At 43.0% G+C, this 26,282-nt stretch overlaps 1 protein-coding gene across 1 annotated transcript; it reads right to left on the reverse strand.

Moving 5' to 3' along the window:
* LOC137645224 (uncharacterized) lies at positions 1-26,282 on the reverse strand. The gene is made up of 6 exons (XM_068378043.1): positions 26,261-26,282; positions 25,893-26,020; positions 9,898-9,927; positions 9,509-9,637; positions 750-1,874; positions 1-657 (listed from the first exon to the last, which is right to left on the reverse strand). The coding sequence occupies exons 1-6, from the start codon at positions 26,280-26,282 to the stop codon at positions 1-3; spliced, it is 2,091 nt and encodes a 696-aa protein (XP_068234144.1).

The following is a 26,282-nucleotide window of genomic DNA, read 5'->3' on the forward strand; positions in this document are numbered from 1 at the left end:
TCAGTCAAAATCTGAAAACATGTCGTTCATGTCAAGCTGGTAGATCTCGGGCGCGGACGAGATTCCCATGGGCAGGCGTTTATACATGTACCTCCCAAATGGTGTGTTGAATGCGGTTAACCTCTGGCTGGCAAGATCTAGGCCTATCTGGAAGTAACCTTGGTTAGCGTCGAGCAGTGTGAAGAACTTTGACCCGTCTGTCCTTGTTATGACGTCTTCTATCGTTGTGATCGGGTGGTACTCACACTTTAGCGCTCTGTTGAGGTGCTGTGGATCAATAGTTACTCTGACTTCCACTTTTTCATTTACTTTGTCACTGTCTTTTTTCTTCTTAGGAACTACATGAAGCGCTGAACACCACGGCGTTGGCTCACCGACAGGAATTTCGACAATGATTCCCAACTTCTCGAGCTCGTTGAGTTTAGTCTTTTTAGGTTCTCTTAGTGCTGCGGGTATGGGGCGGGCATTGAGGGCTACAGGCTGGGTATCAGGGGCAATCTGGAGACTGTAATCACCTGGGATTTTACCTGTACCATTAAAGACATCAGAATACTGCAGCAAAAGATTAGTAGTATTAACATTAAAAATGCGTTTCACCAGGTTCATACGTACAGAGTCTGCTACAGATAACAAATTAGGAACATCTTCATTGTACACCTGACATTCAATATTATACACAACATCTTTGTACTAAAATGCTAGTGAAACAATTCCCTCTGTACATTCTGGATTACCAAAAAACCTTTTACAGGAAGACCACCACGCTTCAGCGTGGGTTTCCTACTTAAACTATTATAAGCCCTATGACCCAAAATAGAAGTAGCTGCTACTGTATCAATACGGAACCTTATAGTTTGACAACCTTGCACCTGCAAATCGACTAAAAAATCAGGGTGCGACATGTATACGGAATTACTGGCGTAAACAGCAGAACCAACATTCAATGCATTAAATGTGTCACTAAACTTCTCATAGTTTATTTGCGTATCTTGGGGCTGCTCATCTGCATACCTAACACTGTTTAATCTACAACATCTTGCAAAGTGACTTTTTCTGCCACACGCATTACAAGTCTGACCAAAGGCAGGGCATTGGCGCGGTGGATGACCACGACCACAATTACCACAGTTACTGTTACTAAAATTACCTCGGCCTCTGCCTTGTAAATTACCTCTACCTCGACCTTGAACTTGACCTTGGTAAGCTTGACCTCGACTTTGACCTTGGTGGGCTTGACCTCGACCTTGAGACGGCGCATGGCTCTGACTGCCTCCCTGGCGGCCTCGTCGACCACGGCTCCTACCGCCTCCTCGTCCAAACGCTGCTGCGTTGACCTGAGCCTCGCCGGTTATGCTCCTTGTCTCCTGCAACTGGTCATACTGGTTACATTTTTTGATAATGTCATTTAATGATAAATCATCTTCCCACTGTTTTTCTTTCAGCTTTTTGTCCCTGACCCCATTACTTATTTGAATGCACACTTGAGATTCAACTGTAGCACCGAATTCACACTGCGAGGTGAGCTCGCAAACGGCTGCAATGTAGTCATTTAAAGATTCTGTGGGACCCTGGACCCTTTGGTGGAAAATGGTTTCATATGCCTTTAATAAATTTTTTGGCTGGAAGTACTCATCGAATTTTTGAATGACTATGTCATATTCCTGGTCATCTCCTGCTTCAGTAAAAGTAAAATTTTTTGCTACCTTAATCCACTCAGGACCCATGGCATACTTCAGTATACCGATACAGATCTTGACCGGGTCGGTCGCAGCCGTCTTTTCAGCTGCGATGAGGTACAGGTCAAACTGTTCCTTCCAGTCCTGCCAGGCTTGGACATGGTTGCTGCCCTGTGGTGGATTGAAGCTCTTTGGAGGCTGGAACCCGGTCGCCATGGTTACTATAAAAATACTAGAACAAAATGTTAATTGACCAGAAATTCACACTAGAAAAATTGTCAAAACACCAGCACTGTCAGTAGACTGTTATAGGCTCCAGGTCACTTGGGGTAGGGTGTGTGACTATCACTGTAGTAGTCACTGGCACTGTAGTGGACACTGGCTATGTCATTATAGTATAGTAGAGCTGTCTGGAAGATCCTCAGAAATCAGCCTAATATACGCAGAACCACTGGTGTATTACAACTTTGCTGGGGAGCACCAGCCGGTTATATGCCAGAAAAACTTACACAATCATCAGCAAAATTTTCAAAAACATTGGCAAGGTTTCTCTTAATACTTCGGCAGTTACTCTTAAAACATCGGCGGACTTACTTGGAAAAAAATGTCAACTATCTTTGATCCTACACGGCCTTATAATAACAGTTACACTGACAGGACCCGGGGCACTCCTGTAACTTTAACCAGGTCGAAAACGGCCGGCTAAAATAGTCAGTTTTTTTTACTTGAAAATGTCAAATTACTTCAGCATTACACGGCTATTTTAAACAACAATGTAGGCGGGACTAAAGTAACTGTCACTGTCTTTGCTTACCCACTAAAAAAACCTCGTCGAATTTCTCAGCTCGTTATTGTTTACATGGATGGCCATCTTGTTCCGGCGACGTCATCAGTCCGTATTTCGTCTCTGCCGGGATCGCTCAAATTTGGAAGCTTTATATCTTGGTTTCTCTGCTTTGTCCTTCACTTTTCTGTAGTTTTCTTGAATCTTGGGTCCTTATCTTATCACCTGACACCATTTTACATCTTTAGGTTACTGATAAACCACAACAAGTGTAGATTAACTTGTACATACTGTTTATTGAAGTTGTTACAATGGCGCGTGGCTATGGAGTGTGCAGAATCGGTTGCGTTCTTCTATTACATTAAGGCGGGTGCGTTCGCATATGTAACAAATACTACTAATTTTCAAATTAAATACACAATAACTTGACATTTCAAATTATTATGTGATTTCTTACTATTGAAGTCTAAATTTAAATTCTCCTCTTGAATTTAGGTAAATGAAATTCATCACATTAATTCCAACTTGAGGGATTTAATCATTCTTATAATAGATGACTTAATTTATAAACTATTTTATCCCTGATTTTTTTCTACTTAAGACGATCAAAGTAAGGGAAGAAATTGAGTGGTTTTTTCGCTTGTGTGCAAAAGTTGCAAGTCTGAATGAGGTGCGGAGCAGCAGGGAAGAAGCAGAGAAAATTCCAAGTGTTGTTTCAGGCATATATAGATAATTGGACACCAAATACTCTACTGATGAAATAAAACCAGTTAGACCAAAGCCAAAGAAGGGAAAATAAAGAGGGTGAAAGAAGAATATATGGATGTCCAGATCAGGACTCGCCCAGAAGTATCGGAAGAAAGTCCTGAAAGAATATGCACATAGGCCTACTACAAAAATGGATTCTGTAAAATAGGCCAGGGATGTAGGTTTGCCAATCACAAAATAAGTATGAGGAATTAAGTCTACAGAGAAACAATGCAAAGCAACAAACATAATGCAAATTCTTCAAAGATTGCAAGTGCATGTATAGAAATGAATGCAAATAGGACATTGGCATAATGACAGATGGCACAATGGAAGTAATAATGTCAGAAATGGATAAGATCTAAAAACGGCGTGAAAATTCTATTTTTGGGTGAGATGGCCATATCAACCTGATGGAAGTTCTTAAAGGGTAGCTTCCTTGGGTATATATAACTACGGCGATATTCCCAGAGAATTTACCTTAAGGTACCCAGAATTCTAACTCCTGGAGTGAATATCCCTAATAAAAGAACCAGGGATATCGCAAAATATCAGAGGACGTATTCTTGACACGACACATAGTAATCTGCACCCCGAACAGAGTTAACACTTCGAAGGGGTCAATTGGCAAGAAAACGAAAACGAGAAAGAAATGGAGAGCCGCTCGCAAAGTATCTCTCCTCTCCCGTTTCGTAAGCGTGCATTGCGCTGCTCACGGCGCCATCTGTATTCCTTGTAGCGATACACGAGGTGCTACAGATACTGTATGTAGGGAGGGGACCTACAGCCCTTTTTAGAAGAAAAGGGAAGGGCGGGTCCATCAGGACGACATGGCCATCTCATCCAAAAATAGATTTTTCGCTTCGCTCAAAATCCGTTTTTGGGACTCAAGCCATGTCGTCCTGATGGAAGTATACCAGAGCATTACTGTATCTGTGGATTCTCAAAACGTGCCGCACTCCCCGAAGGTATTTCCCGGCCAACTAGACCTAGAGACCTCAGATGTTACTGTCATACATCCTTTCAACTAACCATAGACCAGGAAAGAGTCCTACTAGACTCTGGAAAAGTCTCGAAGAGTACATATACCTATGTATGAATAACAGACAAGCCAATATAGTGGTCTCACCCTATATCATGTAAAGCATAGTTTGTAAAGAACCGCTGAGTCAATATGAAATATCGACCAGTTCTCCGTTCAATACCAGATTGGACAAAGGTTTATAACCGAGTAGGCGGAAAACTTGCACACCCGCCACCGTCCCCTCAGGGCATGGAGTCCTCCCGCCAAGGGAAAGCATAAACCAATGCAAAGAATGCTTGCATAAAGGAACAATCTATTTGAATTATCCCAGATAAATATACATAGAACGTAATGCAAAATTATATCAAACAAATTGACACAGGTGAAGGAGACGCAAGGTTCCCAAGAACTAGTTTATTGACAAACAATAAATAAAACAGGTTAAACAACCATTATATAAATATAAGAGGAAGATAACCAACAAATAAGCATAAGCATGATAGTAAACAGAAACTTGTTTATCTGAAAGAAAAACATAGTGCCACTTTTAACATACCGAGGTATCAAAATTATAAAAGTCTGTATTACTAATCAGTTACATTAGGGTTGGAAACGCTCGGCACACATGTCTGCACTTACGCTAGGTTCACCTTTGAAAGTGGAACAGTCAATGTGGGCAACCCAATGCCCTCACACTTAGTTTGTAGAACAGTTCGTAACTACACACTCACCCCGGAATTACTCGTCCCAATTAAATCCACTGTTCCTCGCAGAGTTAAACAGCAGGGTTAAAGACACAACCCACTGCTACCACAGACCTCTTTAGTTGCTCCACTTGCTTCGTATAGTGACGAAAGAACACTTTGGAAGACTTCCAGCCAGTGTATGAACGAAGATGTTCAAAATCCATACAATTAAATAAATTTAAGGATGAGGCAACTTTCCTCGGATCGTGACCTGCGGGTGTACTGTCTGGATCCCCTCTGCGAATAAAATAGGTGATTTTCGCCCTAAGTTGTTTCTGTGATAAATTTGAGCCTGATGTTTCTCCCCTGAATAGTTGACCACCCCTGAAGTCTGAAGTTCTACGAAGATAGACCTTTAGGCATTCCACTGGACATAGAGATGCATCTTCTTTCAGAGGGCAGATTCTCCAGGGACCCCACCTGTTGGTGGGTAACTCGTTCTTGGCGAGAAACGTAGGATCCGTAAACAGGTTCAGTTCTCCCCCATCCAAGAACTGAACACGACCCTCCTCTCTCGAGAGGGCTACAATTTCACTAACCCTGGCCCCGACGCGAGTGTAAATAGGAAAATAACTTTTTGGGTCAAGTCCTTTAAAGCACACTCCTCATTGTTTAACAGCGAAGCGAAATGAAGAACTTCATCTAAAGACCATGAAATGGGCTTTGGAGGTGCTGATGGTCTGAGCCTAGCACAGGCTTTCGGAATTTCATTAAAAATATTGTTAGCGAGGTCGACCTGGAAGGCATATAAAATGGGTCTTGTCAAAGCAGATTTACACGTTGATATTGTGTTGGCTGCCAACCCTTGACCATGGAGGTGGATGAAGAAAGATAAGCAGAAGTCCGTTGAGATCTTTTGCGGATTCTTCGCCTTGACAAAGGCCACCCATTTCCTCCAAGATGACTCATATTGCCTTCTAGTAGATTTGCACTTATATTCCTCTAGGAAGTCTATACTGTCTTTCAAAATCCCGAAACGTTTTCTCACCGCTAGGGAGAGAAAATCATGAGCTGCAGGTTCAGGTTTTCTGTGATGAAGCGCAGACAGTCGACTCCTGAACTCACTGGGTCAGAACTGGATCTGGTAATGGTAGACACTTCAGCCGTAGTTCCAATGCCAGAGGGAACCACACGCTGTTCGGCCACTTGTGAGCCACTATTGCCGCTACTCCCTTGAAAGATCTCAGTTTGTTGAGGACCCTCAACAGAAGGTTGTGAGGAGGGAACAGGTAAATCCTGGACCATCTGTTCCAGTCGAGGGACATCGCGTCCACTGCTTCTGCCAAGGGATCCTCGTACGGGGACAGGTAAAGGGGTAACTTCTTGTTGTCTTTCGTCGCAAAGAGGTCTATCTGTAGTTCTGGGACTTGGCTCAAAATGAAGGAGAATGATCCTGCTTCTAGGGACCATTCCGACTCTATCGGTGTGAACCTGGATAGAGCGTCCGCTGTCACATTGCGGACTCCTTGAAAGTGAACTGCCGACAGGTACCACTTCTTCTTTTCCGCCAGTCGAAAGATGGCCAACATCACCTGGTTGAGTGGTGGTGACCTCGATCCTCGCCGATTCAAGCATCTCACAATCACCTCGCTGTCCAGCACCAACCTTATATTGATCGAGCGACGAGGGGAGACTTTCTTCAAGGTAAGGAGTACTGCCATAGCTTCCAGAAAGTTTATGTGAAATGTCTTGAATAGATTGGACCAAGTCCCTTGGGCCTTCTTCCGATGAGAATGACCTCCCCACCCCTCCTTCGAGGCGTCTGTGTGAATAGTCAATGAGGGGGGAGGTGGCTGAAGAAGTACCGACTTCTTTAGTTGCCTGACTTGGGACCAAGGCCTGAGAAGCGTACGTAGACGAAGCGGAACTGGTCTTATCAGATCTCTTCGCGCGTTTGATGCATAACTTCTCCAAACTCCAGTTGCATCCTTTAGCTGTGCTCTTAGCACCGGGTCTGTTACTGAAGCAAACTGGTGTGACACTAGGTCCCAGTGGATTCCCAACCACTGGAACTTTGGAGATGGAGAAAGTCGAGACTTTTTTCTGTTGATCTTGAAGCCTAGATACTCTAGGAACTGGATCACCTGTAGGGAAGCTTGCAAACATTCTGTCTTGGATGCTGCCCACACCAGCCAGTCGTCCAGGTAGGCTACCACCTGGATTCCCTTTAGGCGTAATTGTTTGAAAGCTACGCTCGCAAGCTTCGTGAAGATCCTTGGGGCTATGTTTAGCCCGAATGGCATGGCTCTGAAGGCGTAGAGTCTTCGATGTAGCTTGAACCCTAGGTTGGCGATTGATTGGAACGTGCCAATAGGCGTTTGACAAATCTATGGAGACGGTAAATGCCCTCTTGGGCAGTAAGGTCCTTATGTGTTGCAGTGTTAGCATCTTGAACTTGCAGTTCACTATGAACTTGTTGAGTGGCGACAAGTCCAGAATGACTCTGAGTTTTTCTGAGCCCTTCTTGGGAACACAAAACAGCCTCCCTTGGAATTTGATGGACTCTACCCTTTGGATTACTCTTTTCTCCAACAGTTCTTGAATGTACTCCTCCAGAACGGGGGAGGAGTGTTGGAAAAATCGAGGGCACGGGGGTGGAGTGCTGTACCAGCTCTAACCCAGTCCATTCTTGAGTAGGCTGTGGGCCCAGGGATCGAAGGTCCTCCGATCCCGAAAATTCTGAAGTCTCCCTCCTACCGGTATCATCTCACTTTGACTGCTGTTGCCCTGAAGCCTTGCCTCCCTGACCGCGACCACCCCTAAATCCCCTCCCCCTTGAGGGGCGTCTAGACGAGCCTCTGGCTGCTCCTCTAGGCTTCGCTCGAAAGGTAGTTGACTGCCCTTTGAACGCTGGGTTAAATGCCGGAGACTGCGTCGACACGGCTTGGGGTACCAACTGGTACATGGTCGGGGTTTGTGCCACCATCTGGGGCACTGTAGGCAAAGGAAATTGCTGTTGCTGCTGCTGTCTGAATGGCTTGGCTGGCCGAGAGGGTAGCCTAGTCTCCTTAGTCTTCCTCTTTGGTTGGGGACCCTCATCCGGGGAAGACTTTCTCTTGAGAGATAGGCCCCACTTCTGGAGAAGGTTTCTATTCTCCGTGGCGGCCTTATCTACAACCTCCTTGACCGCTTCACTAGGGAAGAGGTCTTTGCCCCAAATGTTGGAGGAGATTAGCTTCCTTGGCTCGTGCCTCACCGCAGCCGAGGCGAACACGAACTCCCTACAAGCCCTCCTAGCTTTGACGAAGCTGTAAAGGTCCTTCGTCACTGTGACTAGGTGTGTCTTAGCCACTACCATGGACATCTCATGGACCTTGGGGTCACTTGCCATTGTCTCCAGAGTCGTTTGATGAGACATTGAGGTAGCAAGTCTTTCTTTTGTCTCAAGCTCCCTTCGCAAAAGAAAGTCAGATAGCTTGGGGAGGTTCTCACCGAACTGACGTCCGGCAATATCCACCTCCAACTTCCCGACTGAGAAAGTAATATGGACGTCCTTCCAGTCCTTGTGGTCCATGGGTAGGGCCAAAGACAAAGGTTTACACTCCTCCAAGGAGGGGCATGGCTTACCTGCCTCGACTGCTTTCAGCACAGCCGTAAATCCTTTCTGCATAAAGGGGAAGGCTCTAGAAGGAGAGGACACAAAGGAAGGGTGCTTCTTACTCAAAGCAGGTACCTTTGAGTTTATGAAGCCCCTATCTTTCATCGAGCTTGACAGTAAAGCTTGAGCCTTAGCGTGGTCCAAAACTATGACCTCCTTCGGCTCTGTTTCTTCCTTTGAGGCTGGTTCCTTCCTTAGACGGACATAACAGTCCGGATACAACTCCTTACTGGGCCAGAATTCCACCTCCTCAAGGGGGACTGAGCCCAACTTCTCCGAAATGACGATTTTTCCCGTCGTCATAGGTATGTGCTCAGCATGCTTCCAAGGGTTAGCATCTGAGCACAAGGGAAGGTCTTTCACGCTGAGCTTCTTCTGGGGCCCACGTGATGCTGCAAGTCTCCGCATCTCCAGCTCCATTGCAGCCGCCTTCTCATTATTCTCCCTCTGCATATGTTGGATCATTCCAACGATGGAGGAAAGGGTCTTTCCCAGCTCTTCTGGGAGAGAGGACGATGTTGAGGGAATAGGTTCAGGGGCCTGAACCGGAGTAGCCGACACCTCGTCGACCTCTTCCTCTTCATTGTCTGGAGCCTGCTCTTCATCCTGGTCTTCTGCCATAAGGTCATCTTCCAGACGCTTGGACACCTCCAACATCCTATCGTCCAATTGGATGTCCTGCAGGGCGTCCGCGACTTCAGCATCCACAGGGATCTGAACCACTGGTATCTCCACTTGAGGCTGGGGAATCACTGCCTCAGATGACGCCCTGGGGAAAAGGTAAGCCCTCATCTTCTCACTTGGAAGATAGGGCCCAGAAGTGTTCTTCTGAAAGCCCCAGGTATAAAGCTTCTCCCTTGCTGCGTCCCTTGACTCCGCCGTCTTAGGGGAATCAGAAGCCTCAGTAATCAGGTTTGTGCACACGGTACATACCTGCGTGTCCCAATACCGGAGATCACCTTTGAAGACTACGCATGCTGCGTGCCTCCTACACAGATCATGTTCGCAGAAGTTCTTGCTGCGGACGTTGCAGAAAACGCTTCCACACTTCGGATGGTCCTCCTGTAAAGAGAAGAAAATTCCATGAGTATCAAGTGAACTACGTATCACTGGATATACATAGCTTAGCATAACTAAACCAGAAAGGAAAGACACACAATTGTATTTCCCGCACAGTCAATTGCTGCAACCTTCCAGATAATAAAATCGTATGGTTAATCTATACTAGAGCAACCAATGAATAATTTCCAGAGGAAACAGGTGTAGCTCACACCCAAAAAGGTGATTTTTAAATGCTGGATAGTAGACAAGAAAGAACTCACTTTCTTTATCTGTAAGGTTACACCAAAGGGCTGTGCAAGATAACACAAAAGTGTTAGAAAAACTTAGTGTTGTAACAAATACTATACTATAGTTTTCTCCCAACAGTATATACTATACTGAAAAATACTGACTACAGTATAGAAGGTAATGTGCTGGCTGGCACACACCTTAACTAGTTCCAAAGTATACTACTTTTAAACTATAAGGCGGAAGAACGCTGGTTTGAATGCATGTGCCGGCCGGCAGCTAAACAACAACCACACCTGGCTGCCGGCCACTAATCGTAGGGGCCAGCAGACAATGGTGTGATATATAGCCGGCCGCCAAAGGTATACAACCAATGCCGGCCGGCAGCAAAAGAACCAGAGAACTCCGACTGCCTGGCTGCCGGCCACTCAGGCCGGCAGCCGGGCTAGGGTACAACACTAGAAGAAAAACAGAATGGATGCCGGGATAAGAGACTGTACTACCTCATAACCCGGCAACCCGAAAGAGTGCACATAAGGAAGGGGAGAATATAACTTCAGGCTTCCTGATCAATGCTATCTGGCTCTACAGACAAACATGGATGAGAGACCAAGGGAGGTCCGGGCAGCACTCAAAGCAGAAGACCCTTGCCAGCCGGCAAGCACTGCCGGCTGGCAAGGGACTGAGTCAACCCCACATCCTAACCTATGCTAGGTACAGATGTAGAATGACGGACAGGAATGCAATGGCTAGGCCATTACAAAGGAAAGAGGGGGAATGGGAGAAGAGGGTCCTGCCAACCTTGCTCTAGTAATGAATCACCCACAGCCAAGAAAACTCATCTTAGCCTAGGGGAGATCCGAGGAGGGAGGCCAGCAATACTTGCCAACTCCCTCGGAACCAAAGCAAGGAAGGCGTTGTTATTCACAGAAAAGAAGATCTTATCCTCCACACCGAGAACAACAACACTGGACTAGTCTGCTAGATCACAAGAAGAAGGAATCATCTCGTACAGAAACCTTCGAAAGTGAACTAAGGAGGCTAAGCCTCCTATGTCTGTTGTCAGTCTAGCAAGGGAATCTCAACCACAAGCTAGACATAAACAGACTCAGACTAAGAACTCTGATGTCTTGCCCCCTCCCTGAAGCCAGACTTACTGGAAACAGGAAGGAACAGAAACACCCTAATATAGTTGTATCTAAAGTCAATTCAGATAAACCACTAAGGTTAAGCCCAAGGCTTAAACAGAGGGAAAGGGATTGCACACCTTGAAGAGAGCAACCGGGGAGTGTGAGAAAGTATACTAAGGCCCCATAGACAACTAGCCTAGGCACAAAGAGAATCGATTACCTAAATCACCGAAACTCACTCGTATACTATCTTGGAAGAAAATCAACATAATCATGAATGTATAAAACTGCCTAAAGCTTCAAAAAATTTTTAAACACTCGGAAATCTGAATATCATGCAGGAAAGTACTAGGGCCAAATGACTAGGCTACAAGGTCTAGCCTAGGCCAGAATCGGCAAATCCTTCGCCAAAACAAAAATACTAAAAGCATCATATAAAGAAATCCTATGTAACGCTAAACAGCTAAAATTATTAAAGCGAAACAGCCGGGAACGTCGCTCTGGTTAACTAAATAACTCACACCTAGCGAGCAACAGCGTCCAGGACGCTTCCGGTAGGCAATAGCTCTTGTAACAACGATATCACTATCAAATCACTTTTAAAATTACCAAGAGCTTACATTTATACATATAAGAAATAATACTCAACTTATCAGAAGCAGAAGAAGTTGAATAAAGCATTATAAGTTGAAATAATCCAAGAATTGCGAGAAACACAGGGAAAAAACACCGAGTTGTTGAGCTAAGCAAAAAGGAATACAGATGGCGCCGTGAGCGGCTAAATGCACGCTTACGAAACGGGAGAGGAGAGATACCTTGCGAGCGGATCTCCATTTCTTTCTTGTTTTAAATTTTCTTGCCAATTGACCCCTTCGAAGCGTTAACTCTGTTCGGGGTGCAGATTACTCTGTGTCGTGTCAAGAATACGTCCTCTGATATTTCGCGATATCCCTGGTTCTTTTATTAGGGATATTCGCTCCAGGAGTTAGAATTCTGGGTACCTTAAGGTAAATTCTCTGGGAATATCGCCGTAGTTATATATACCCAAGGAAGCTACCCATTAGGAACTTCCATCAGGACGACATGGCTTCAGCCCAAAAATGTCATCTCATTAACAGCTTGTTAACGAAGGGAGCAATGTCCATTTCGCCCCCCCCCCTTCCCTCTTCCCGGTTATGTCACCAAGAATGATGACAAATATGATTATCGCTATTTGTGTTTTAAAAGCCAAAACGGTCGGGAAGGGAGAGATTAGAAATTGGAATTCAACCAAATCATAGGTCTAATTTAGTCCTGTTATACTCTACATAAAATAACAGGATTCCAATTTGATTATTTGATATTACTAGTTAATGTCTGTAATTTGGCCAATTTAAAAGACTTTAACTGTGTTTTCTTGACAACTCAATTTTCTGATGATATAAGTTTTAGTTAGGAAGCGGAGTCTGCATTTTGTGTTTCCAATTAACGAATTCTCTGCGTCATGGAAAGCCATCTTCACTCATTTATAACAAGAAAGTCAATATATAAAATAGTTTGCGTTTATGGAAAGGTGGGGAATTATAATAATTTAGAAACAGAGACCCTTTGTAGAGAGATAACAAGAGATTTGTAAATGATTTTTTAAAAGATCGAAGGCTGAGCAGATACATTAGATAAGAAGCGGGCAGATAAATATTCAAATGCTGAATACCTTAATAGATAGAGATAAGATTGTTGAAATCTGTTGACACGTGCAACAAAGGGTAAATCAATCAAGTAGGAGTTTGTTGTTCCATTTTATAGATAAACTGATTATTATGGATTTGTCTTTGTCCTAAAGACGGATGTTTGTTTTATGCAATTGGTTCCCTCTTAATGAGAGAATGCCTTGATGAAGTCATTGAGCTTCAGCACGGCATTTCATTCCCATGCTGAATCTTGGTGACGGGCAAGAGGGCTCTCGAACTTGGGGAAATTGCTCCCCCAGTTCGAATCTAAATTTCTCTCTTTCTTATCTTTTTCTTCCTCTTTATATTGCTTCAACCTTCTCCTAATATTATAAACTTTCTTTCATGATGCTGTCCCAACCCTATGAGTAAAATTTTCCATATGTATGTGTATATTTTTACATATATATGTATGTTTATTATTTTTTTTTTTCTATTTATGGCATGGATGTTTCTACATCTGTTATTGCCACTTGGGCGGATGTTTATGCATCCGGTATTGCTGCCTGCTTTGATGAATGTGAAAGGTGTCGCGGTTGGGAGGCGTTTGTGCTCAAAGCTATATGTGAGTGTATAGGATGATCTCAGCCATCCCGAAGATGGTTTGGACCTTTTTGGCGGAACTATTCCAAGTGTTGGGTCTTCGGAATCCAGGGGGATCCAATGCTTGGGGTAGGACTCTCGGCTTCTGGCCGGAAGCCCGTCATTACAGATATGGGGAGGATGATTCCATAGTTTCTTGGTCTCAGTCCTAACAGGCGGGTTCAGCTTACACCTGTGCCTCTATATCTGTTTTGATGCTATCCTTCGGGTAGGGTATGGAGTGGACCATCTGGGAAGTATACTCTCACTGTGCCGGTAGTGGAGAGTGTAAATTTCCTTCCCAACATGTGATGCCTTAATGTTCTCAAGCAGGTAAATCAAACTTCAAAAAATCACTCTTCTCTCTTCTTTTTTATGATGGATTCTCTTGAAAATGACCCCACCTCCCCTGGATATGCTGACTCGCCCCCGGCACTGTTGACGACCTCTGGCAATTCATTTAAAGAAAACTCCGTTGACGACCTAGGAACTAAAAAGGACTGTTCTTTAAACATTCTGAAAAAGGGTAATTTGGGCAACACAGGAAAACTGAAAGTCCTGCACGTTACCCAAATCCCTTTAGAAGCTAATTATGATGTGCTACATAAAATATTTGAGTGTTACGGATCAATAAAAGAAATTAGAATGAAACTTCAAGATGATAATTGGGAATCTTGGTTATCATTTAATTGTCATGAGGAAGCATTTAATGCAAGCTGTAACATTGTTGATATTAAAGTAGGTAATATGAGTGTTAAGTGTGCTCTGTGTGATGGGGCACCTAAAGATCTGGATGTCTACAGACCAGCAGACTGGGCTGATAAAGATATAGAGGCAGATATACCATCCCAAAGAAAGCCAAAACCACCAATGTGGCTTCTTGCTCAATCTGTGGGAGGTACGGAAAATTATTTCAAGATATGCAAATTTCTTCAGAGGAAGGTAGGTACGATCGCACCTGGAGATATATCTCGATTCGGGAAGAAAAGTTTCTTGATAAAGGCCAAGTCATACACACAGTCTGTTATACTGTCTAATTTGAAGACAGTAAATGATGATATAAAACTGGACATCAAACCCCATCTAAACTTTAGCTATGGAAGGGGAGTGGTTTTTAATAGGGATCTGTATGAATTTACTGAAGAGGAGATATTGGCCATGTGTCCCCTATCAGTGTGGAAAGTACATAAAGTACCTGGAACATCAATGATTGTTCTTACTTTCCAGGATGCTGATGTACCTTTCCACATAGACATAGAAAACGAAAGGATCAGAGTTCAACCTTTTAAGCAGAAGCCACTGCAATGTTATAATTGCTTTAAATTTGGACATCCTTCCAAAGTTTGCAATAATGAAAAAATTTGTAATACTTGCTCCAAAATTTACCATGGGGATTGTACACTTGAGGCAAGATGCTTAAAATGCAACTCTAATCATAAATCTAATGATAGGAGCTGCCAGTTTTATAAGTTAGAAGAGGCTGCCCTCAATAAATCAATTATTGAACATGTAAGCGTGGGGCATGCCAAGAGATTATTAAATAAATCTAATACTTATGCAAAAACATTAAAAACAGGAGAAAAAGTTCCTCGGGAATCATCTCACCCACCTACTACTGTAGGTAGTTCTCGAAAAAGGAATTCACAATCTATTGATAAAGTGCTGCATAAGACAAGAACATCTCCTCCTAAAGATTTATCATTGAGTATCAACAAAAAGACATTGCCCACCACTATCAAACCTTTGTCCCCCATTACAAAGGATAGTACTAACCTCTCCCAGGCCATATCCTTGCCTGATTTAATGGAGATTCCACCTGACACCAAGTTATCAGGTGTACCTGTAGTGGGGAAGGTACAAAAACCTGGTAACCTGCAACCTATTAATCGTAAAAGAGAGAGACCTCCATCTCTCTCACCCCCTTCCATAAGAAATACTAGAATTATGACATCAAATAAATATGATGTTTTGTCTGTTGATGTTGGCGATCAACCAGAAGACAATTTAAATAAATCAGAAATTCAAGTTGAGGTCCACCATCTCCCTCAACAAATATATAAAAAAGATACAAAGAAAAACTCCAACGTAAAACCCAACATAACAAGACCATCTCTGAAGAAACCTACAAGTAATAAGGTTAGATTAAAAACTGCTAATGGGAAGACCTCACCCAAGACGTCTTCCAGAAATAATCAATAGTTTTCTCCTCCATTTTGCAATGGAACTGTCAGGGTTTGAGGGCGAAATATGAAGAACTTAAGCTCCTAATTCATGAGCATTCCCCCATAATAGTATGTCTACAGGAAAGTATGCTTGATTCTAACACTCCTAGTCCTCGAGAGTATGTTAGCTATAGAACACCATATAATCAACAAGCAGGGAGCCATGGCGGAAGTCTCATGTACATTCGTCGAGATGTTCCCCAAATACCCATGTCTATACGTACAACCCTGCAGGCAGTTGTTGTACAAATTGATATAGGGAGAAAATATACAATATGCTCTCTGTACTTACCTCCAAATGATGATATTTTATATGATGATTTAGCAGAAGTTATTCAACAACTCCCTCAACCTTTTCTCTTACTGGGAGATATGAATGGTAGACATCCTTTATGGGGTGATGTTTTGGCCAACACAAGGGGCAATATTATCTCATCAATTGTGGAGAATGAGGATGTGGGGCTCCTTAATACAGGAGAGCCCACGCACTTCCATGTTCAGACAGGTACTTTGTCATGCATTGACCTTTCAATTGCAAGCTCTAACTGCCTTCTTGATTTTGATTGGAGGACATTAGATGATTGGCATACTAGTGATCATGCACCAATCATTATAAACACCAACAAGGGTCCACCTTTGCAAAGATCGCCACGTTGGAATCTAGACAAGGCAGACTGGGTTAAATTTTCCGAGCTAAGTGAAATCGAAGGGAGAGCAGAACAGTTTGAAAGTATTGATGATGCTATAGACCTGCTGAATGGAACTCTTCATACAGCAGGAGTCAATTCAATTCCCAAAACAACAGGGTTATTCAAACGACGACCAGTCCCGTGGTGGTCTTCAGAACTAACTGCACTCCACAGAGCCACAAGAAGATCTCTAACACGATTGCGTAGACTCCGAACTGATGAGAATTTAATTATGTACAAGAAATGTAGAGCACAGTTCCGTCGTGCCATGAAAGAAGCAAGGCGCCAGTCATGGATGTCTTTTGTTTCCTCCATTAACAGTAGAACACCAGCATCTTCTGTGTGGAGGAAAGTAAAAAAGATAGCTGGCAAATTCACCCCCAACCCACCACCAGTGTTGAAGGTGAATGGCCAGTATGTAACTGAAGCAAATGAAGTTAGCAATGCCTTGGCTAATCATTTTTCAAATGTATCCAGCAAGTGTGAAGGAGCCCCTGGTCACCAGTATAGGAGCACTGAAGAAAATAAAATTTTAAATTTTGCAACAAGAAGGGAAGAGTCGTATAATTCTCCTTTCACTGAAAGAGAATTTGATTCCGCACTTGCTCATTGCAACGATACAGCCCCTGGACCCGATGGAATTCCATATGCAATGATTAAACATGTACATTTTAATACAAAGCTATTTATTTTAAGCATTATTAATAGAATATGGCATGATCATAGTTACCCAAGTGTTTGGGAACTAGCCATTATTTTAGCCTTTTTAAAACCCGGTAAGGACAAGTTTTTAGCAGCAAACTATCGTCCTATTGCATTGACATCTTGTTTATGTAAAATTATGGAGAAGATGGTCAATGCAAGGCTGATATGGTACCTTGAAAAGAAAGGTATTTTATCACCGATTCAATGTGGATTCCGAAAAATGCACTCAACGACTGATGTGTTGATACGACTTGAGTCTTCTATTTGTGAAGCCTTTGCTTCCAAACAGCACCATGTTACAGTATTTTTTGACCTTGAAAAGGCATATGATACCACATGGAGATATGGTATTCTTAAAACCATTCATGAATTGGGATTGAGAGGAGAGCTGCCACTATTTATTCAGGCATTTCTTTCACGTAGAGTTTTTCAAGTGAGAGTGGGGGAAACTCTATCAGAGAGTAAGTGCCAGGAAGAAGGAGTTCCTCAGGGTAGTGTGCTGAGTGTAACCCTTTTTGCACTAGCAATTAATGGGATTTCCTCAGCCATTCCCCAGGATGTTCTCTCAACACTATTTGTGGATGATCTCTCAATATCATTTGCTGGCACTAGAATGGCAATGGTTGAGAGAAAAATCCAACTCTCTATTGATAAAATTATCCAGTGGGCTGACATAAATGGATTTAAGTTCTCGACAAGTAAAACTACCATTGTCCATTTTTGTCGTATCCGGGGAGTACATCCAGACCCGGATATATACATTAAAGGTCAACGGATACCATGTGTATCGGAAACCAAATTTTTAGGTTTGATATTTGACTGTAGACTTACATGGGTTTCTCACCTAAAAGCGCTAAAAGCTAAATGTGTTGAAGCTCTGAATATCTTAAAAGTATTGTCCCATACATCATGGGGGGCAGACCGCAATACTATTTTAAAATTATACAAGGCCTTGATTTTTTCCAAAATTAGTTATGGTTGTGAGGTATATTCTTCAGCCACCCCAAGCCGGTTAAAAATATTAGACTCGATACATCATGCAGGTATTAGATTATCTACTGGAGCTTTTAAAACCTCGCCTATCCCAAGTCTCCTTGTTGATGCTGGAGAGTTACCTCTAGACCTTTACCGAATGTCTTCCATTCTTCGGTATTGGTTTAGATTGCAAAGACTCCCTAGCTCTCTAGCCTTTCAGACTGCAAGCCTTGTAAGACACGCATCATACTTTGAGTTGCACCCAAAATCTCCTCAACCTTATGGCTTTCGGGTGAAACGATTTTTAAATAGTCTGGATATAATTAGAAATAAGGTACTTCCATTCAAGGTATCATCAACGCCTCCATGGAAATTACCTGACATATCATTTTGTAAATACTTTATTGGAGTTAAGAAGAATATGACTGACTTAGAATCCAGGTCTCTTTTTATGGAACATGTCGAAGAACATAGGGGATCGACTTTTATATATACTGATGGCTCCAAATCTGATGCTGGCGTTGGATTTGGAGTACATAGTAATGATTTTAATTGTAGAGGTGCACTTCCTCTAACAGCTTCCATATTTACTGCCGAACTGTATGGCATATTAACCGCTATTGAGAAAATAGCTTTGGAAAAGGAGGGTAATTTTACAATTTTTAGTGATGCAAGGAGTGTTCTTCAAGCTTTAGAAGTTTTTAATTCTAGTAACCCTCTAGTTTTAAAGATTTTAGAATGGCTTTTTATTATTGGACGGAAAGGTATAACTGTTCGATTTTGTTGGGTTCCAGCACATGTAGGTGTGTCTGGGAATGAGAAGGCAGATTTACTGGCGAAGAATGCGGCATCCGAGTTGTTACCAAGGAGGTATCCCATTCCATGTAACGATCTCCTACCTTACATCAAGAAATTGGTTTGTGATAAATGGCAACAGCACTGGGACAGTCAAGACGGCAATAAAATGAGGGAAGTAACAAATATCATATCACCTTGGAGGTATAACATGATTCCCCGAAAATGGGAGACGACTCTTTGTCGTCTCCGTATTGGTCACACACGGTTGACACACGAGTTTCTGCTGAAGGGCCAACACCAACCGTATTGCGAGGACTGCTTAGTACCTTTAACAGTGAGGCATTTGTTGACCGAATGCCCTAATTTTACTAACCTAAGAAATAGATATCTGTTTGAGGCTCAAGGTGAGGATGGCAGGTTTATCCTTGCCAAGATTCTTGGACATGATGTGTCTTACTATGCGAGCGGAATTTTTAGATTTATTTCAGAAGCAGGTCTTCTGAAAACTATTTAACTATTTTAATGACTTCTTAATTTTTATGGTTTTAATCGAATTCTCTTTTAATTTTCATATACAGTAAATGGTATCGGCGTCAATGACCTTAGATGTCAGGATGCCAGAAAACTTTCAATCAATCAATCAATCAATTATGCAATTGGTTGGAACATCATATTCATCAACGAGAGTTAATGGGTGTCTTCCAGCTTTATGTGTGTATATAAATACTGTATATATGCATATATAATTATATGTGTTGGTATATATATATATATATATATATATATATATATATATATATATATATATATATATATATATATATATATATATATATATATATATATATATATATATATATATATATCCCTTTCCATGTAAGGACACATTAACGTGGTGGGATGTTTTGTGTATTGCCATGGTCAGTAAATATATATTAGACAGGATCACCCAGATTAGGTTGATATGCTGTGAATGATCTTCAGACTATAATGGTAGTATGTCCACTATAATCAAGGCGTTTCCACGAAAGCCCCTTACCAGAATGTAAAACTTGTAATAGATAGGAAGCCCAGCATAACTGCAAGTCTTGTGATGGAGAACAGTACCGCCCTAAAAGAACCCAAGGAAGCATGCACCAACGGAGTCTATAAATGTTCATGCCTGAGGAAAAGTGTACATCTGACAGAAAAAACTACAAAACCGTAAAAGTCCGAAGACGGGTACTGAGACAAAAAATCAGGGGACAATAAACGGATTTTGAAGCGAAGCGAAAAATCTATTTTTGGGTGAGTTAGCCATGTTGCCCTGATGGAAGTTCCTTCATTAGTAGCTTCCTAGGTTATATTTGACTACAGTGATATATCCCAGAGAATTTACCAAAGGTATCCAGAATTCTAACTCCTGGAGTGAATATCCCTTAAAATTGGATATCGCGTAATCAGAGGACGTATTCTTGACATGTCTCATAGTTATCTACACCCCTAATAACGTTTCTGCTTCGAGGGGGAAAAAGTGGCAAGAATATAGGAGTCGTTAAAGAGACAACGCTCTCGACACTCCTACTGTTCTTTAAATAGTGCGCCGAATCGCGACCGTGAGGCGCCACCAAGCCATTCTTTGTAGCTTTGTAGGTGTTCCAGATACAGTACCATAGGGAGGGATTCATTATCCTTTTGTCGAAAAGAAGGTGGGTCCATCAGGACGACATGGCTACCTCACCCAAAAATAGATTTTTCGCTTCGCTTCAAAATCCGTTTTTTGGGCTCGGGCCATGTCGTCCTGATGGAAGTTTACCAGAGCATTAATGTATCTGTGGATTTTCAATAGTGCCGTTATATCGAGATAAATATTTCCTATTTGGTCTTCTAGACCTAGAGACACTTGATGTTACCGTTACACATCAATTAACTGATCATAAACTATGTCAGCTCTTCCTGCCCCCTACAGGGAAGAGTCTGGATAGACTTTAGGAAAAAACCCGAGGATTGTGAGTTCAAGGAACAATCTAGTGAACAGTTTGTATAGTAGTGTCATCATATACATAAAGTATAATTTGTACTTAGATGGTATTTCTCTGTATAGGGTACTGATACCTCCCAAGTCTGGCTGAAAAGAGACAGACAGGTTTATATACGTGTAGGAAACCTTAGTTCAGTAAAATTTACAGTTTAGTACAATCAGTTCTTACCTGTTTGCTTGGAACAGTCTTAACCTTAGTTCCTCAATATTTTCTTAAATATTAAAAGAATCAAGGATGCTCTGACTTTATTCTTAATCTAGAATGTTTGAGGCGAAAGAGACGCAAAGATTCCTTCTATTGTATATCACAAAAATAGAAATCATGGTTGTATTCAATTACATCTTATGCAGAACAATTCTGCATAAAAGCATAAATAGTAATAACAGAATTAAAATAGGTTTCGCCTGAAAAGGAAAACATTAGTCACTCTAAAGGAAATATAAAATTTCACTATGTATTCTGTTGTTACTAGGAACACTGTGCATATAAGTATGCCTGGCACTTGTGTCAGTCTATTATGCTTAATGTCACCTGTGTAGAGAGAACAGTCTATAGTGTTATCACTAAACACAATACTCAACATAATATGTCTTACGAGTGTATCATGTACACTCTTCACTAAAAGTCCCAATTAGTGCACTGTTCTTCGCAGTAATCAAGCGGCAGGTTTTATAACACTGTCTGCCACCACCACATGAAATTTTATTTCCTGTAATTACTTCACATAGTGTTTAAAGAAAAACTCTGGATGACTTCCATCCAGTATAATTACGAAGGCTTTCAAACGACATCGTCTGAAAGAAATTCAGAGACGAGGCAGCTTTTCTCGGATCATGACCTGTGGGTGTACTGTCTGGATCCGCTCTGCGTATAAAATAGGTGATTTTCACCATTAACTGTTTCAAGGATAATGTTGAACCAGATGTCTCTCACCTGAAAAGCTGACCTCCCTTAAAGTCTGAAGTTCTACGAAGATAGACCTTTAGGCATTCCACTGGGCAGAGGGATGCTTCTTCCTTCAGAGGGCAGATTCTCCAGGGCCCCCATCTCTTAGTGGGCAGCTCGTTCTTGGCAAGAAACTCGGGTCCGGAAAGAGGTTCAGTTCTCCGGAGTCTGTGAACTGAATGTGGCCATCATCCCTCGAGAGGGCCACTATTTCGCTAACTCTGGCTCCTGAGGCTAGTGCAAATAAGAATATCACCTTTTGAGTCAAGTCTTTCAGCGAGCAATCCTCATTGTTCAGAGTTGATACTAAGTGAAGCTTAGTGAGCTGCAGACCAAAGTTTAGCAAAGGCTTATGGAATCTTGTAGAAGATTTCATTAGAAAAGTCTACCTGGAAGGCATATAGTATTAGTCTGGCTAGGGCAGATTCACATGTAGTAATCGTGTTGTCTGCTAAACCTTGTTCATGAAGATTGATGAAGAAGGACAAGCAGAAATTCGTAGAAATCTCCTTAGGTTTCTTTGCCTTGACAAAGCCCACCCATTTCTTCCAGGAAGACTCATATTGTCTTCTTGTTGACTTTGACTTGTATTCTTCTAAAAAGTTAATACTGTCTCTAGAAATCCCGAACCGTTTCTTGACCGCTAGGGCGAGAAAATCATGAGATGAAGGTTCTGGGTTTTCTCTGATGACGCTGAGACAGTCAATTTCTGCACTTGCTAAGTCAGAACTGGGTCCAGCAACGGGATCAGCTTCAGGCGTAGTTCCATTATCAAAGGGAACCAAACACTGTTGGGCCACTTGTGGGCCACTATTGCTGCTATCCCTCGAAAGGATCTCAGTTTGTCGAGGACTTTCAGCAGAAGGTTGGTTGGAGGGAACAGGTAGATCTTGGACCACCTGTTCCAATCTATGGACATTGCGTCTGTCGCTTCCGCTAGAGGATCCTCGTAATGGGGTACATACCGGGGTAGCTTCTTGTTGTCGCTCGTTGCGAACAGATCTATCTGCAGTCATGGGACTTTGTGTAATATGAAGGAGAATTATTTTGCGTCAAGGGACCATTCTGACTCTATCGGGTTGACCCTGGATAGAGCGTCCGCTGTCACATTGTGGAACCCTTGAAGGTGGACTGCTGACAAGTGCCAGTATCACTTGATTTATGTGAGGCGATCTCGAGCCTTGTCGATTTAGTCATCTCATTACAACTTCACTGTCTTGAACCAGACGGATGTGGATTGAGCAGCGAAGTTCCAGTTTCTTCAGATAGAGAAGAACCCCCATGGCTTCCAGAAAATTGATGTGGAAGGACTTGAAGAGGGGAGACCAGGTTCCCTGGACTCGCTGATGATGAGAGTGACCTTCCCACCCCTCTTTTGAGGCGTCCGTGTGAACGGTGACTGCCTTTGGAGGTGGTTTCAGAGGTGCCTTGCTCTTCAGGTTCTTGGCTTCCGACCATGGTTTGAGTAGTGATCGCAGACGATTTGGAATCGGTCTTTGTAGATCTCTTCGAGCATTTGATGCGTAGTTTCTCCAAACTCCTGATGCATCTTTTAATTGAGCTTTCAATATTGGATCTGTCACTGAGGCAAACTGGAGGGACCCCAACACTCTCTCCTGTTGCCTTCTTGATATCCTGTCGGATTGAAGAAGTCTCTTGACAGATTCTGCTATCTCTTTCCTCTTCTTTGATGGAATGGAAAGGCAGTGTGACTGTAAATCCCAGTGGACGCCGAGCCACTGGAACTTTTGAGCTGGAGATAGACGAGACTTTTCCAAGTTGATCTTGAATCCTAAGTGTTCCAGGAACTGGATCACTTGCTTGGAGGCTTGCCTGCACTCTTCCTCGGATGCTGCCCACACCAGCAAGTCGTCCAGGTAGGCTACTACCTGGATTCCCTTTAGGCGTAGTTGATGAATGACTGCATTCGCAAGCTTGGTGAATACCCTTGGGGCTGAGTTTAGACCAAAGGGCATGGTTCTGAAAACATACTTTCTTTTCTGTAGTTTGAACCCTAGGTAGGGGGAAACTTGACGGTTGATTGGAACATGCCAGTACGCATCCGTCATGTCTATGGAGACTGTGTATGCCTGTTTGGACAAAAGGGTCCTTATGTGCTGAAGTGTCAGCATTCTGAATTTGTGGTTCACTATGAACTTGTTGAGGGGTGATAAATCCAGAATGACTCTGGGCTTTTCCGAATCCTTCTTCGGAACACAAAATAGCCTTCCTTGGAATCTGATGGACTTTACATTCTGTATAACTCTTTTGTTCAGGAGTTCCTAAACATATTCTTCCAGAATGGGGGTTGAGTGCTAGAAGAATTGAGGAAAGTTTGGTGGAGTTGAGCTCCAACTCCACCCTAGTCCGTTCTTGATTAGGCTGTGGGCCCAGGGATCGAAGGTCCAACGATCCCGGGAGAGGAGAAGTCTCCCTCCTACAAGTAGCATCTCACTTGGAGTGCTGGTTAGAGGACTTGCCTCCTTGGCCACGTCCACCTTTGTTACCCCTACATCTGAAGGGGCGTCTAGAGGACCCTCGAAAGGAACCTCGAGACTTTGGCCTAAAAGTCGTTGATTGGCTTTCAAAGACTAGGGTGAACACCGGCGATTGGGTCGCCAGCGTTTGGGGCACCAGTTGGAAGGTGGTGGTTGGATGTGCCACCATCTGGGGCACCGTGGCCACGGGAAGCTGTTGCTGTTTTCTAGGCCGAGAGGGCACTCTTGGTCGTTTTGATTTATTCTTCGGCTAGGGACCCTCGTCAGCGGAAGATTTTCTTTTTGAGGACAAGCCCCACTTGGAGAGGAGATTCCTGTTCTCCGTAGCAGCTTTGTCCACGACCTCTTTGACCACTTCGCTTGGGAAGAGGTCTTTTCCCCAGATTTTGGAGGCTATGAGCTTCCTTGGTTCGTGTCTCACTGCAGCCGAGGCGAACACGAACTCTCTACAAGTCCTTTGGGCTTTGATAAAGTTGTACAAGTCCTTGGTGACTGTCACCAAATGAGATTTGGCAAAGACCATGTACATATCTGGGGTGTCCGGGATGTTGCCATAGTCCCTAAGCCAGTCTGCAGAGACATGGAAGCAGCAAGACATTCTTTAGTCTCTTGTTCCCTGCGCAGGAGAGACTCTGACAGCTTCAGGAGGTTTTCGCCAAACTGTCGTCCAGCAATATCTGTCTCCAGCTTCCCAACTGTGAAGGTGTTATGAACATCCTTCCAGTTTTTATCATCTGATGGAAAAGCAAGAGAAAAGAGTCTACACTCCTCCAGTGTAGGGCAAGGTTTCCCTGCTTCAACTGCCTTTAAGGCTGCCTTAAACCCTTTGTCCATAAAGGGGAAGGCACGTTTGGGGTCAGCAATAAAGGACGAGTGCTTTTTGCTGAGAGCCGGCACCTTGGAACTAGTAAAGGCCCTCTCTTTCAAGGTGGTTGTATATAAGGCCTGAGCCTTAGAGAGTTCGAGGACAATCGTCTCCTTCGGCTCCGTTTCCTCCTTGGATGCAGGATCCGTTCTTAGACGGACATAGCAGTCCGGGTATGCCCCTTTGCTGGGCCAAAACTCAATTTCCTCCACTGGGACAGTGCCCAGTTTCTCCGAGAGGAAGATCTTCCCCCCCGACATTGGCATATGCTCTGCATATCTCCAAGGGTTAACGTCAGAGAAAGCGGAGAGATCCTTGACGTTTAGCTTCTTCGGGGCTAAACGTGTTGCAACCAGCTGATGCATTTCCGTCCAAAGAGAAGCTTCTTTCTCGGACGATTTCTTCTGAATGTCCTGCACCATAGACAGTAGCGAGTGCAACGTACTCGTGATAGTATGAAGTCGAAGGCACCGGCTCAGTCACCGTGGCTGAAGATACCGAAATCGTTTCGGTCTTATCGATTTCAGCCTCAGGAGGTACGTCATCCTCCTGCTCCAGTTCTTCCAGTAGGAGATTGTTTTCAGTCTCCTCTGAGACAACCGACATGTTGTCATCTAAATGGATGCCCTTCAAGGCGTCCAAAACAACAGATTCCATCGGAATCTGTACTAGGGGAATCTCGGGTTGAGCCTGGGGAATGATTGCATCCACAGATGCCCTAGGAAAAAGATAGTCACCCATCCTCTCATTAGGAAGGTATGGGCCAGAGGTGTTCTTCTGAAATCCCCTGACCCATTTTCGCAGCGTGTCCCTTGCTGCATCCCTTGACTCAGTAGACTTTTGATCGTCAAAAGCCTCTTTTACCAGTTTGTCACAAACGGTACATACCTGTGGGTCCCAGTATTTGAGAGCCCCCTGGGTGACTGCACAGCGAGCATGGACCCTGCACACGTCATGGCCATAGAAGTTCTTGCTACGGACCCTGCAAAACTGTTCCCGCAGTCGGGATGCTCCTTCTGTAAAAAAAGAAAGCATATAAGTATTCGGTGAGATTCTCAGATTTCAGCATATATATATATATATATATATATATATATATATATATATATATATATATATATATATATATATATATATATATATATATATATATATATATATATATATATATATATATATATATATATATATATATATACATATTTTTTAAATATTAGCTTTGATAGAGTAAGTTAGAAGATAGGAAAGACACCTACTTGTGTTTTCTGTCCAGCCCAT

This window comes from Palaemon carinicauda, chromosome 8 (assembly GCF_036898095.1).
Source record: "Palaemon carinicauda isolate YSFRI2023 chromosome 8, ASM3689809v2, whole genome shotgun sequence".
Taxonomy (NCBI): Eukaryota; Metazoa; Arthropoda; class Malacostraca; order Decapoda; family Palaemonidae; genus Palaemon; species Palaemon carinicauda.